Source organism: Paralichthys olivaceus, chromosome 22, assembly GCF_024713975.1.
Source record: "Paralichthys olivaceus isolate ysfri-2021 chromosome 22, ASM2471397v2, whole genome shotgun sequence".
NCBI classification, from domain to species: Eukaryota; Metazoa; Chordata; class Actinopteri; order Pleuronectiformes; family Paralichthyidae; genus Paralichthys; species Paralichthys olivaceus.
Window position 1 is genome coordinate 4,070,883 of NC_091114.1, and position 15,248 is coordinate 4,086,130.

A 15,248-nucleotide genomic window follows, 5' to 3' on the forward strand; every position below is an offset into this window, starting at 1 on the left:
CACATTCTTTCCAAGGCTGGTAACATAAAGTGCAGATTTACTGGAATCAAATTTACCTGCTACTTGTCTCCTGAAGAGAAAAATAGTAATTCCTCCTTTTTTTTAAGGTTGTGAATCGCTTTCACATCTGTGTGTCTGCTTTCCACCTTAGGCCTGCGTTGTGTGTGTGACGTGTGTTTGTGTACTTTTTTTTTTTTTTTTTTTTTGCCTTACGAGAAAAGCCCTGCGACTGAAATTGAGCACAGACGGGCTTCCTATTTAATTAAGGCCATCGCCATGGCAGTTGTCACATCATATCGGGGAAGGCAAACGCAATACGGAAAAAATTTAGGAACAGAAGCTACGAGGGCCAAAAACAATTGAATACAAAGAGTTTCTGTCATTAGCGTATCACACCAGATTGCTGTTTATTAGTTCACTTCTGCTAAGAGCTGATTTGTGCAAGACAGAGACACTATGACAGTTCAAATCAGCTCTGATTATATACAGTATATCACTTTGTGTGCATGTGTGCGTGTAGAATCGTTCCAGACACTCAGCTTTAGCGTCTCGGCATGATGACATCAGTGGAGGGGAATGCTTTGTATTTTTCTCCCCCAGTTCTTCTCCACTGTCTCTTTTGGGTCAAAATCTGGCGTTTGAGATCTTTTTTTTTCCTGTCACAATTTTTGACAACTGCTTTCTACTTCTTTCTCTCTAACACACACACACACACACACACACACATTCAAATGCACCGCAGACCACAGTATCTAAAAACAGTGAGCCAAGCAGAAGCTATTTTCCCCTTTTAAACAGACAGACAGATGTAGGGACTCAGACATAACCTCTTAAGACCTGGATTACTTGACTTTAGCCCTCCCTCCAGCAAAATGTGCACTGTCATTCCTATCACTTTCTTTCTCTCTGGATGGAAACTAGGCCAGCTCAGAGGAGCAGTGGAGGATGCTGGGATTGCAGACCGAGCCTAATCCCCCAACAAAGAGCCTTTGAACCCACAAGGGTCTGATTAAACCCAGTGCAAGTGATTCCTGAACTCATGGTTGTTTATAGTAGAATCTAAGGTTGCTCTTTCTTCCTCTCCTTTCTTTATTACAGCATCGCAAAAGCATCCAAACATAATTCAATCAGCAAAAATGGCCTTGTAACATCTCCCTCGCCAATTTCCCCTGTTTAGATAATGATGGTGAGGCACATTAAGTCTGCGGGAGTCCTTTGGAGAACACATCAGTGTTTTACTAATTTCCCCTACTTGAGTCATTAGTTAAATCCACAATCTCTGTCTCTGTGTTTTAGGAAAAGGGAAGAAGAACTCTAAGTCGGAGCACAAGACAGGGACGGTGGGGAAGGGTGCAGGGAAGAAGATCACCAAGATCATCGGCCTGGGGAAGAAGAAGCCATCGACAGATGAGCAGACCTCATCGGCAGAGGAAGACGTACCCACATGTGGTAAGAGGAAGACATTAAGTTATGTCCTTAATGCTTAAGGAGACACCCATTGGCTAGAGGCGTTTTATCATTGATCACATTCTTTTAAACATGTTATCTCCAGAACACATCGAGGGAATTGTTGCAAACATTCAGTTGGACTCAAAAGTGAACAAAATTAGTTTTTTGTCAAGATCTCATAAAGCTAACCTTTGGCCTCGTGAACATGATATCTCAGGATCACTTCAATAAAATCCTTTCAAAAACGTTCACTTGGAGGCTAAAATTGGTCTAAGGTCAAAGTCACTATGACCTTACAATTACATGCAAAATCTCTTCAACGTTGGTACAAACATTTATTTAGACTCTTGAACAGACGCAGACTTGATATCTCAAGTCTGCCTTTTGGGAATGTCTTAAATTTAGACTGAAACTTCACTGTTTGGTGGAGGCAAAGAACCACGGGGTTGTATTTCTAATAAACTTTTGAGAGGCTGTGTTGTGGTAATTACCTTGAACCATGTAGAGTCTGTACTGGACTTTTCCTACAATTTGTGTATTCCCCTTGTGAATTAAGTGCGTCATTAGCACCTTTCAGAATTCATTAGTATGTGGTAGGACACTACCTGCATGTTTTGTACTGTACAATGGGCTTTCAAGGATCAAGGATATCTCCATCTATTATCCACAATGTGTGTGTAGTCAGCAGTACTCACACATCCATCAGGCAATTAAGTGACTACAACCAAATTTAATAAAAATGAGAACACACAATACAAAGCCAGTGGAAAAGGTCCTGTCACATGACAAAAGAGGGAGAAGCACCCAACCCAGCTCGTGTACAAATGCTTTATCTGAGTGGGTTTGGTTGATAGCTCAGAGTGCGGGAGGTGTCTGGACAAAATTAGCACTCTGGTCCACATGCTCTGGAGGTAAAGGCTCAGAAGTGCAGGAGTTTTGGTCTGCCATAGAAAATATTATTCAATTTGCTTGTCTCAAAAGTTTCTGTGCTCTTGGATTGACAGGCTACCTGAACGTGTTGTCCAACAACCGCTGGCGGGAGCGCTGGTGCCGCCTGAAAGACAACCAGCTGCTCCTCCACAAGGACCGGGACGACCTGAAGAGCCACATCGCCTCTCTGCCGCTGCGAGGCTGCGAAGTCAGCCCTGGCCTGGACCACAAACACCCCTTCGCCTTCCGCCTGCTCCGCAACAGCCAAGAGGTGGCAGTGCTGGAGGTAAGATTTGTCCTCGGAATCACTCTCATGTGGTGAAGTTGACTGCTGAAACTCCACTGTTAAACAGGGAATGAAGCAGAAATGCCTGAAACTGCATTAAAACGCAGTCACACTGCTTCAAGCAAACACTGCTCCTCGTTTTTTCCTCTTTGTTCTTTGCCTTCCTCTCATGTGGTAAAACATCTCCCGCACAAGTGACTTGTCTGTGTATTTGATTTTTTTGGTGGATACGAAAGTCCTCTATTTGCCATTTTGTTTTGATTCCCCCCCTCACGCAATACTCTGCTGGACATTTGCATCCATTTGTCTTTCTTGTTAAACCATATCGTGACTGAGCCTTTGATGGATGGTTCTTAAAACAAACCAGACGAGCTCTAGATTACAACAAATTATGTTAATGTACGATTCCAAAGAAAAAAATGTCCCGGACTCTCATCATCTCATTCTGTTTCTCCATTTGGATTGCAGCCATTTAAATGATCAGAACTTCCATACATGTTCAAACATCATATAAACTGAATTGTATTCCTCCAGGCGTCCTCCTCTGAGGAGATGGGTCGCTGGTTGGGGGTTTTATTGGCCGAGACTGGTTCCACCACCGACCCAGCCACCCTGCACTATGACTACATCGATGTGGAGACCACCGCCAACGTCATCCAGCTGGCCAAGCAGTCCTTCTGGTGAGGGACACAATTTTTTCTTACTTTTTGCTCATGAGTAGCTAAAATTATCCAATGCTTTTTAGCCTTGATGTAAAGTTTAGGATTCAGGGTTTTCTGATCCAATGAGACAAATATTATAATCCAGAACCAGATTATTTTGAGATTATATATCTCAGATTATTTATTCGGATGCTCTAAAGTGATTCCAAAGAAGGAAATAATGTGCTTCATTATTATTTGGTGCAGGACTTAACAAGGTATGTTGTGTGCTACAATATTTAAAAGCAACAAATTATTCCATAAGAAACATAAAGAAAAGAAGAAACAGTAAAGAGAAGGATATGTGTTTGTTCCACATCTTCATTTCAAGACCAACTCATTGAAAATGTGTTATTCTTTACTTCCCTCACTCCTTTTAAATTACATGTAAAATATGCTACAAAACAAATTATGCAAACAGAGAATTCAAACAACATAGTGAACTAAATGGACACCAGTGGACCAGTAATTTTTCATTTTCTGTTTAATAATACAATATATAAATATATCTCATGTAGAGAATCAGAGTGGATGTAATTAGGTGCATTTACAGCATTATTTTCAGTACGTGATGTTACTGCTGTAAGTTCGTTTACACTGTCTTTGTTTAATTGGTGGTTTGAGCTCTGTGACATCAAATCTGAGGATATTCAAGAGACACAGGTTTTTTCTTTTTTTTTAATCAACCTTGGTGTATTGTCAGTTTCACCAGTAAGCGTGCTGTCTCACCTAACCCGTACCTGGACAACCCAGTCAACGGCTACGCCTGTCCCACTGGAATGGCTCTGCATTATGATGATGTCCCCATTAACGGAATGGTAAGGACACATCTGCTCACTGGTGGTACCCATACCCAGCCGTGTCCCAATTCAGGGAATGCATCCTTCAGGCCCTCATTTGGAAATGAGACAGCCTAGTGGTGTCGCAGTGACGCCTTCTTTAAATGCAGCCTCTGGAGGATGTGGCCCCTGAATTGGGACTCAAATAAAAACTGACAAAACTGACATAGCTCAATACACACTTCGGGAGACAGTAGCTCAGTCCATAGCGACTTGGAGGGTGGCCGGCTCAAGTCCAGCATGGACGGAAGTCCCCGGGCGCCTTCATGGCTGCCCACTGTTCCGTGTGTGGTCACTGTGTGGATTGTTTTTCCGTGTGCTCCGTTCACACGGATGGGTTGAATACAGAGGTCAAATTTCCCCATGTTTGCATGTTGCATGCTGTGTGTGGGACCAAATATTTAAATAGAAAAAAAAATAGAAATAGAGTTGTTTTCTTCACATTCTTGCTGAAAGTGTTGCTTTCTTTCTGCTTTTCACTTATCTGCACATATACATCATTTTTAGAATAGCTGTCATTAGTTAGAATAACTAGTATTTTGCTATTCCGAGTTGAAGTGGCGTCAAAGTGAATCTTCCCGGTGGGAAACTAAATACACATCAGATTAATCAAAGTGAGAATAACTACACTTGAACTAGACTTCAGACCAGACAAAAAGTTAGAAGGGCCATTTAGTAGTTTTAAAGCTTTCTATTCATTAGTTATTGAGTTTTTCCATTATCTTTCATTGTTTTATTCATTTTTCCAGCATCTAAATGACTTTGATTAACGTGTGATGCATGTAGCTTCTCTAGTTAAAGGGGAACTCCTGTGGTTTAATATTGTGCTTTCATCTCATTGGGCGACGCGTAAGAGACAGAAGCCTGACTTTTATAGGTCACGTGTGTGTCAAACTCCAGAGCATTGTTTGTGTTAATAATTCTAACTACATTTCCCATAATGCAATTGCGGATTTTACAATAGTGGTTAGGATAACAGAGAGAGTTCCTCTTTAGTCATCATATATTATAGAAATGCTTGTTTTGCTATGTAATTAACCAGTTTAGTGTAACTAACTCTATATTGCTTTCATCTCTGCTTCTCTTATTTCCTTATATTTTTTACCTCCTGTTATATAATGTTTCACCTCTTCTGTCCTCTGCCTCTCCTCTACCTCTCATCTCCTCTACCCCTCCTTTCCTCTCCTCTACCTCCACTTCTCCTCTCCTCTGGCTTTGCACACTTGCCTGATCCCACCCGAGGACCCCGAGGCGCTGCACTCCAGTCCCAGCACAGGAGGGCGCCAGCTGAAAGGGGAGATGCACTATGAGAATGCTGAACTCTACGATAACATGCCCTCACCCAAGCTGGCCTCTCGCTATCCTCCCAAGCCTTCCTCCTCTCCTGCTTCCTCTACCTCCAAGTCTGCCGGTCACTACAAAACCCCTGTTTCTAAAGTCTCCTCTAAATTCCTCCCTGCTGATACTAAAACTAAAGCCACTGCTCAGGTGACTAACTGCTGCATCACACTAACCTCTTCTGCTTCCACTCTTATTTACTTGTACTCACCTTTCTGAAATTCTCAAAGCAACAATCATCTTAATCGTTGTTCATGTTAGAAGTAACCTGTAATAATCAATATCCAGTTTGGATACAAGGGAAATTATGACCCATGCAATATTTAACATCTCCAGCTCAAGATTTTATTGATTTCCTGTCCTGACATTATGCTAACAAAAAAAGTACAATGTTTGGAAAAAGTTATCATTTTGGAAAAGCTCAGCCAGCCTTAAAATATACAGATTATATACAATCTATAATAATAACAATAATGATGCTGGAATGTGCCTCACAAAGGGGACACATGACAACAAGAAAAGAAAATACCCAAGACAACAAGCAAATGAAAACCATCCAAACACAACAAATTATATGATACAAATCAAAAGCTCTGGCCTGCGGCTCAGCTCCTCCTTCACCACATCAGTCCTGTACAACACTCACATTTCTGCTGATGCTGCACCGACCCGCCTGTCCATCTTCCCCTCACTTGTAAACAAGACCCTGAGACACTTCAACTCCGTCACTTGATCTAAATCAATTCTTAATCCATTATTAATAAGAATTTAATATTGCAGCTGCTAGACTTCAAGTCTTTGTCATTTGCAGTAGCAGCTCTCATTAAAGGCTTTTTAAAAAGTCTGGACCTTTACACCAACACTCTTCATGAACTTTGTGGAGCCGGGAAAGAGGATATAGAGTAAACTTTCCTGCAAGAGCATGTGTTGACTCACTAGGTAAGGTGTTGATGTTGGCCAGCCACAAGTCTGCCTCCCTCTCCCATCAGCCTGTGAATGGTGTTCCCCCTCTGGTGTGGTTCTTAGAAATTGAATTCTAACCATGACAGGGCTGGAGAGTCATTCCCGTGACGGGGCTTTGGAAGACCTTACCATGTGCTTCAGTTAGAGATGATTCAGTCAAGCTTTTTACAGCTGATACCAATCTCTGATTTAGTGTCAGTATTATATGAAACAGTTTTTAGGTTCGGTTCTGAAATAATTCCCCTATAAAAGCCAGAGATTGCTCCTTGATTTGTGTCTAAACATATAGTTTGAGTATGCTAGTAAAGTATAAAATGTGTTCATGCCTGTGTGCAGTTGTCCCACATATTGTATTTCCTTCCTCCCCTTTACAATGAACATGGGCTCTGTGTGTAATTTATATTTTTACAGCCCCGCTCTAAGTACCACCCTTGCCTCCACAGCCTCATAAGCCACCACATGGTGCTGTATGGAGCTCCGCCTCCTCCTCGCCACACCTTTGATGTGTGTGCCATGTGTGGCATGTCCGAGGGGTGTTAACATAGCTTCTGCAACCACAAAGTACCGCTCAGCTAAAAGAAGTTGACTTTGATTCCAGCGAGGTGTACAGCGGGCGGCAGGACAAACTGTGTGCCACGTGCATCATGACAGTCAGATCAGGTTTAGGGCAACATGAAGACGAGACAATAATAATAGGAACAATTAATAAAATAAAGTATTTAATCATTTTTACATTTCATCCTTGTTTTCAAATGTGCCTCCGAGATATAAAAGCTAGATTTGAGATAATGTAAGCCACCAAATATATAGAAATTAAATGATGAATAAACATATAGCATAACATTTAAACATTTCTCTATCGCTAATCCTGCTGTAGGCAAAAAGCGTTCATATGCATACAGCGTTTAAGCAAAACTCTGACACCTCTTTCCAATATGTGCATATTAACAAAGAGCAAAGAAAAAGGAGAATGTGTGACAGGCATATAAATAATTTGATTTACTGATGATTTGCATGTTATTCATAAAATCATCTCTATTGGCTAAAAAGCGGTGTTAGTGGCTTGTGAGAGATGGACATGCAGTTTGAAAGGGATAAAAGTGACAAGTCAAATTAAAAGTACTATTTTGAATTGTTCCAACTTGGCATTAACGTGAATCTTCCCAGTGGAGAACACATTTTTCCGATCATTCCCTCACCACATGAATGCACCATAATTAACTGTAGCTGTGAATTAAGATGTCTTACTCAGCTTCTAATTAGAAATATGGATTTAATATGAAGACATTTCATATGTTGATTTTTGGTAACATTTTCAGGATAATAAGTAGCCTACATCTACATAGATGTTGTTTGTGCAGTATTACGCCGTCTTGACGTATTTGAAAGGTAATTTGAAAAGTGTCCTTCTTCCTTGTTCTCCTCCAATCAGTTTAAGGGAAAGAAGGGCGCAGCGACCAATGGGGTGGCATCAAAACAGAAGGCGGAGGCAAAGAACCAGTCCAAGAAGAATGGAGTCAACGGGACCAATGGGACGGCCTCTCTGAAACGCAACAACTCCAGTAAGTGGGGAGAAATAAAAAAGTCCACAAATCTGCATCATTTCCATTATGGAAGTGAAGAGTTTATCGTATGTAGACTGTAAAAACAAGGACAGTCACGTTGTAATTTCTTCTTAAATCCCTGTATTTTTCTTAGATACTAACTTCTGACAGCAGTCCATCTCTCTCAGTCAGTTCCTGTGCTGTAAGTGAGCAGCAGACAGTGTGTCTGGCTCCCCCAGACTCAGCCTCACCACCACTGATTGCTTTCTAGCAAAGCTCTGCTCCACAGCAATTTGGAAAATGCAGGATGTCCAAATTACAGTTGGTTAAAGTAAGGGAGGGGGTGAATAACTTGAAAACCTAAAAACCTATCCTTACCCTTGAGATGATTCGGGTGACGCACGCGAGCCAGACTCGAGCCCCCTGCCAGCGCCGGGGTCGCACTCAAACAGATGCGATAGCAGAGACGGGGCCCACCTCACTGGTAGAGGGTGAATTTGGTCATGTTAAACCCTGCGGTAGAAAACAGTTTTTTGTTTTTGCCTAATGTGTGAACGAGCAGGGTTTAAACCGCGTGTGTAGCTTGTCTTCCTCCAAATGTCGGAATGGAAATAATTAAACATGTGTCATGTTGGAGTTAAAGTGCGCCACACAGACCTCATGTTTCCAGTGTCAAATAGGGGTATTGAATTTGAAGATGTCAGCGTGGTTTGATTGAGTGATTCCCCATGAGCAAAATCCTTCTCTCTCTCTCACACACACACACACACACACACACACACACACACACACACACGGACCTGGCGTAATTCATGACTGCTCGAGGCTGCGGCTGTGGGTTCAGTGGGTTTCTGGGCAGTTCAGGTCTCACCAGTGTCCTGATAATAAATGCTCTGATCTCTTCCTCCTGATGTCATGGAAAATGTCTGAATGCTGATGTCATGGGCAATGCACTGTCACACAGGTGGTCTCCATTCCCTTACGTAGTTGCAATTTCACATACTTTATACTTATTTATAAAAAACACCTGCACAATAAGCATGTAGTCAGACCATCACATCATCACATCGCAGCCTGTAAATAAGCAGTGTACCCACATTAGCTTCCACTTAATTTGGAGGTAAAACTTAAAATTGCACAACTGTGATGTTGGTAACAAACTGTAATTGCACATAAAGCCTCCAGTGTACTGTAATCCTGTTGCTCACAACAGGCAGCTCAGCTAAATGTCGCTAAAACTAGTCATCGGGAGAAAGAAACCAATCGGCAATGATCAGGCAGGTTTTATTCAGACCTCCAGCACAATCATTAAAATGTCCTCTGGTGAACGTCACTTCACGAATCACCTCCTGGACAATCAAGGGATTATAAGAAAACATCTCAGGTCCTTTAGCTTTAGGTTAAACTGGTTTGGATAATCTGTCAGACAACTTTTCTTTTTTCTTCACTACCCCTCTAGATTGACTCACATGGCAATTCTGTTGGGTTGGAAGATTTTTACAGTACAGTTTGCCATTCACCCATTCACACACACATTCATGCATCTATAGACAGCTCTTTTTTTTCCATGAGGGGCCATTCAGGGTTCAGCATCTTGCCCAAGGACACTTCGGCATGCAGATGGGGAAGAACAGGGATCAAACTGCTGAGGACGACCGCTCTACCCCTCAGCCAAAGCTTAAACAGGCTAAATATGTTGAACAGGAGGAATTTTGAGTCTATAACATTAACCAGGACTGTTGCCTTCTGAGGAAGACTCACGTTCTTGATTATTTTTTTCGTTGTTGTGCAGACGCGGAGCAGTGCAAGTACGGGAAGAACCGCGTGGAGGCAGACGCCAAGCGGCTGCAGGCCAAGGAAGACGAGCTGATGAAGAAGAAGCAGGACATCAGGAACCATCTGACGCAGCTGAAGAAGGAGAGGAGAGACCTGCGCACAGCTGTGGAGGCTGCTGCTGGTGAGAGACACACACATTAAAAACAGTTGTGTCTGGAAATGCAAAAGAGCAGGAAATTAACATTTCAAGGATAACTAGTACAATGCCTGTTCTAAACCTGTGTGTTTGCAATGTTCTGTTCTTTGTCCTGTGTTAATGCTCCAGAGCTTCTTCAGATTTATTCCTTGTCATAAACAGTTGGTGCAGAGTGAAATCATCCTATCTAGTTTATCAGCAGTGAAGATTTATAGTTGATATTTTTCATAAAATGAAATTGAATTTGTGTTATTAATGTGTGTGGTTGTATATGTTTAAATGATAAATCCATTTCTTAACTCCACTCTTCAAACACCTTGCTGGGTTAAAGTTTTTAAAAGTGATATTTCCCCGTTTGTGGGACAATAAAGGTATTCTGATTCTGAAATGTTCCCCGCTCCATTAGGCAAACGATCTCATGGTTCCCTGTCGGAGCGGCTGAAGAAGGTGGAGGAGCAGTGCCGGCAGAAGGAGGAGGAGAGGGTGAACCTGGAGCTGGAGCAGACAGAGGTGAAGGAGAGCCTGAAAAAGGCGTTGAGCGGAGGGGTCACCCTGGGCCTCACCATCGAACCGAAAGCTGGCTCCTCTGGCCTCCAGGTCAGAACACCTCCGCTGTCTCTTGTGGTTCATTTGCGTTGCTTTTAATTTGTATCTACCACCACTGACCGTCTAACTCTTCTCCCTATGCGTGTGCACAGTCACCGGCCATGTTGCGACGGACACAGGAGTCGTCTCCCTTCTCCAGCTGCGACACCAGTGACACAGAGTCCTGCTCCCTGCCGATCAACAGCGCATCGCTGCTCCGCCGGCAGACGGCCGGTCAGAAGGCCCCCACAGTTCGGGGACACGTCCTCAGGAAGGCCAAGGTCAGAGCTCACAAGCTGGATGGGGGCTAGAGCAGCGTTTGTGTCTGTAGAAGCGGTGTAGACAAAAAAAAGAAAGAGCTTAACTTTAAAACCAGTGTTTTAGACTTTAAAAGGCTTGATATCCTCCAGAAGCCTCAAGGATAAAACAGTTCTTCTTTTTCTGATCAGTTCAGCAGCAGCTTGTAATGTTTGAGGTTGGAGAGACAAGGTGTGTTTGGCAGTGCAGAGTGAGATATTTCTTTTTCATTGGAATAAAAACATGTTCTTGTTGACGTTCACTCCCCCGTAAATCATTAGTTGATTTTCTTTTTTTATCTTGTTTGTTTTGGCAAAAATCATTTTTTGAGAATCTTGGTTCTATTTATCCTATATTTTTATTTTTTGATTAGACGTTAACAATTTAAATTTACTTGATGATGATTAAAGTTACTGATAGAGGTTGATTTTATTGATTCTGAAAATCATATTAACAATCATATCAACAAACTAAGCATGTCTCTCTCTGTGTTTTGCAGGAATGGGAGCAGAAGAACGGCACATAAACCGCTTACCCTCTCACATCACCCTTTCTTTCATTCCTTTGGTTTTTTCTTTTTAAAAATATTGTCTATATATTTATTTAAAATACAGTCCGTGAGTGCTGAGGAGGACACAGTCATTCACATGAACTAAAGGAGTGGCTGCTTTTAGTATACTGTAAGTACCACAGCATACAGACATAGCAACCTTTTCCAACCCTTCTTCTATCAAGCATGCTTAGTAAACTAAGTTGTGCTTTGTTGTCTGCTGCACTTTCTTTTTCAAGCAAACACCTTGTGTTTTTTTCTCCCATTCAGAATCTGTTCCAGCAGTTTGGCTTGAAAAAGGTCAAAAGTCAAAACCAAGTATTTATTTGTAAATGTTTAAAGGAAATACTAGCTTCCCTTTGTTTATTTATGTTGATATATTTAATTTTTTTTTTTTTTTTAGAATTTGTGGCAAACAGAAGTCATGTTATAAGGGTCAGAATAATCGTAACACACACCAGCTGAGTATAAAGGCACAGCTCTGGGCTAAAGGGGTATTTCAAGAAGCAGAATTATCCTGAGCGTTATTCAGTTAACAGTCCCCTTATGAAACCACATTCAAATTCACTAGATTGATATTTTAATTGGATCTGCACCAAATTATACTCATAGATATCAGTTCCCTAGTTTTTTCATCAAGAAATAAAGGATATTTATTGAAAAACACACATAGTTAAAGAAAGCGGGGGAAAAAAGTTCCTGGACCTTCCACCAAGTTCATTGCAATTGCAAATGACCACGTTGTTGAGCTCTATATCGATAAATCTGTGAAAGGCTGATAACGGATGATTTTATCATCAAGATGAAACCGTCGCCTCTAGTCAGAAGTAGCTCAGAAGACATTTTATCTGATGCTAGATGTATGTTTTTCAGTTAATAGCTTGAAACTTCCTCCATCCCGTCTCAAACACAGTTTAACTCTCTGAACTGTGATGCAGCCTCAACCGATCAATGAAAACAGGTTGCCTATAAAGTAGTTAGCCGGTAGCTGCAGCTTTAGCAAACGACAGCTGTGAATGTCATTGTTAAAACAAAGCAAATGTAAATAGATTGATTAACGTCTCACTTCCAATCACTAAAACATGTGGTTTCCATTCATAATCAGCCAGTGTAGCTTTAACTACACTGTCTTACAGTCGCCTTGAGTAATTGTGCTTCTTCAAATACTCCCTTATTTTGACAATTGGATTCTAACTCTGTGTGTGTGTGTGTGCGTGCGTGTGCGTGTGTGTGTCGAAAGGTTAGGTCAGGTCAGGAATGGGCGTGGCCACCCTTAGATTTGGCGCTCACCATAGGAAACAATTAGAAACCTCAACTGACATGGCGAGTTGCTCCTCTGAGCTCCAGTCCATCTCCTGTGATCACACCACTGCTCTGCTGTGTGTGTGTGTGTGTGTGTGTGTGTGTGTGTGTGTGTGTGTGTGTGCGTGTGCGTGCGTGCGTGTGTGCATGCATGAGCTCAAATGTCTCCAAGGCACATTCCAAACCCATTAACAATACACTGACTGAAACAGGGATACTTGCTGTAAACTCTCAATTGTGTTCTACAGAAGACTGTGACTTCCTTAGACTCACACAACCTTGTACTTAACCTAATTCTTATCCTCGCCCTAAAAGCGAGTCTTAACCCTCAAACCACGCATTGAAAGTGCGGACCAGCAAAAATGTCCTCTCTCCATAGGTTCTAGGGTCAAAATGGTCCTCACAACGATTTCTGTACAAGGGCATGCCCACATACACATACACACACTCATCACTTGCCAACGGTGCTTTCTATGATAAATCCTTTTATCTCCACTGCCTATGCTTTCCTGCCATTTTGATTGCTATGTGCAGCACGCGGGCGCCGTCCGCTCCTCAGTCTTGTACATATTGTTCTGTCCCTTTCCCGCCTTCAGATGAGAACCCCACCACTCTGCGAGCTGTAGAGAGTAGTCGGCACGTCAGCATGGAGACGGGCGCGTAGGGGACTTGTGTCTGCAAATTGTTTAGCTGGTTGTGACTCCTCGTCGACTTGGCGAGGCTTGTAACCGAGCAGGATGTCTGATGTCAGTCAATGTGAACCTGCTGTACATACAGTAGCTTGTGGGAGAGGGGGGGTGCGGGGGGAGGGGGGGGGGGGGATACAGACGCATGCATCAGTGTTTTTTGCACCTTATACGTTTTCTCCTCTTTTGTATATCTCAGACGGTCTCCGCCTCGGTGACAGACACGCTTGTACATAAATGAAAAAATAAACTCCTCTGACAAACCGCTCTCAGTGACTTTGTGCTTTATTGTTGGGGCTGTAGAGAAATACCAAATATGATGATCTGTAATTTAAACGTCTGCATTTCCATGACAACTACCCACTGATGAAACACATATGAGGAGAGCTCCAGAGCAATGAGCAGTTCCTCCTGCTGTCCCCTCTCACAGCTTATTGGACACAAGGGTATTGATGTTCACAGCAACAAGTAAAACCTTACATTTACAAAATAAAATCATCGAACTGCACCATCTCTGCTCAGAGACTGTTCATAGGATCTAAAAGATCTGTGTATGTGATGTCAGAGGAAATGGGTGCCATGTGACGTTGGGTGTGTTTGAAAAGTCCAAATAATAATCTGTCCTAACCATGATTCCACTGTTCTATGGAAAACATCACAAGGTCAGGGAAAGATGTGAAGGAGAAGCTGTAAGGAGTTAGGAAAGGAGAAAGAGAAGAAATCAGGAGCACAGAGGATCATGGGGACTCACATCAGTTCACATCAGCACGAGAATTAAGCTATCACGTTTTTGTGGTTGCCATTTACTTTCTATTGGGTTCTATGGGTTTTGCTGCAACACTGTTTACCCCTGAAACTCCAAAAGTGTTTTGGTGGACAGTTCATCCACCCCTCCATCAGCATAGTGGTGAGCGGATAATAAGTCAAAGTAAATTTAGCGTACTCTCTCTCACTCAGTGAGGAAGATTCCTAAGAAAAAATGACTATTGATTATTATTTGAAGGCACCCATTTTGTCTGGCACATAGACTGTATATTAAAGGTCTGGCAGCAGGAAAATGCAGCAGTGAAGTGTGTTGTGTTCCACTTGCTATGGCATTAAAAGACTTTTTCAGAACTCCATTGAATTGCTTGACTAAGGTGGTTTGTTTAAATCAAATAAAAAATTTAAACTGGCTAACATGAACCAAACCAATGTTGCTCTGAAAAAGTAACAGAAATGTAAGATTGATTACCTGATCCTGCAAAATTTAAACTTTTTAGCAACAAATGTGTGTGTCTTATGCCGAAGAGGAATTTAGTTATGTAAGAACGGTCCCTGGAAAACCAGTGGAAGTTGTCAGTCGGACTGCTGCTCTATTCTTTCACATTTATAGCACCCAACGTTCAAGTTTACCACCTCGGAATTATGACATTTTAGATTTAGTAAAGACTTTCATCTTCACTGTCACTGTGTATAATGTGAACTTCATAACTTCAAACTGCTTGAGAGCTGAGCTCTGTGAACTTAAGTGCAATAGCACCCTCTTGTGTTTGTGTGTGTCCATTACTGTCTTTGAGGAGAGAGGTGACTTTGAGGTGTTCTGGTCACACTCAGCAGACACTTGTGTCCTCGTCCTGTTGACTGACAGCTCTTTCCTTAAGTCTGCATCCTTCTGAACACTTATGACAGCTGCTGAGATAATATATATATATATATATTATGGCATTATGTTCAGGAAATTAAACTTAAACTTCCTTTATTGAAAGGAAGTTTAAGTTTAATTGAAATTCTTTTTACACTCATGTTTTTCATTTTAATACATGC

The 15,248-nt window shown here is 41.9% G+C and overlaps 1 protein-coding gene across 5 annotated transcripts in view; it reads left to right on the plus strand.

The window, feature by feature from the left end:
• afap1 (actin filament associated protein 1) overlaps window positions 1–13,695 on the plus strand; it is a 96,390-nt gene extending 82,695 nt beyond the window's left edge. For 3 of the 5 annotated variants that reach the window (XM_020100210.2, XM_020100208.2, XM_020100207.2), the window contains exons 9-18: window positions 1,297–1,449; window positions 2,454–2,665; window positions 3,200–3,345; window positions 4,070–4,184; window positions 5,448–5,693; window positions 7,939–8,068; window positions 9,843–10,007; window positions 10,429–10,619; window positions 10,721–10,888; window positions 11,404–13,695. In XM_020100210.2, the coding sequence (XP_019955769.2) occupies window positions 1,297–1,449; window positions 2,454–2,665; window positions 3,200–3,345; window positions 4,070–4,184; window positions 5,448–5,693; window positions 7,939–8,068; window positions 9,843–10,007; window positions 10,429–10,619; window positions 10,721–10,888; window positions 11,404–11,430 (1,553 nt within the window). In that variant the 3' untranslated portion in view covers window positions 11,431–13,695. The remainder of the gene's footprint in view (window positions 1–1,296; window positions 1,450–2,453; window positions 2,666–3,199; window positions 3,346–4,069; window positions 4,185–5,447; window positions 5,694–7,938; window positions 8,069–9,842; window positions 10,008–10,428; window positions 10,620–10,720; window positions 10,889–11,403) is intronic. The other 2 variants (XM_020100211.2, XM_069518426.1) reach the window with 1 other exon arrangement.
• The last annotated feature ends 1,553 nt before the right edge of the window (window positions 13,696–15,248 follow it).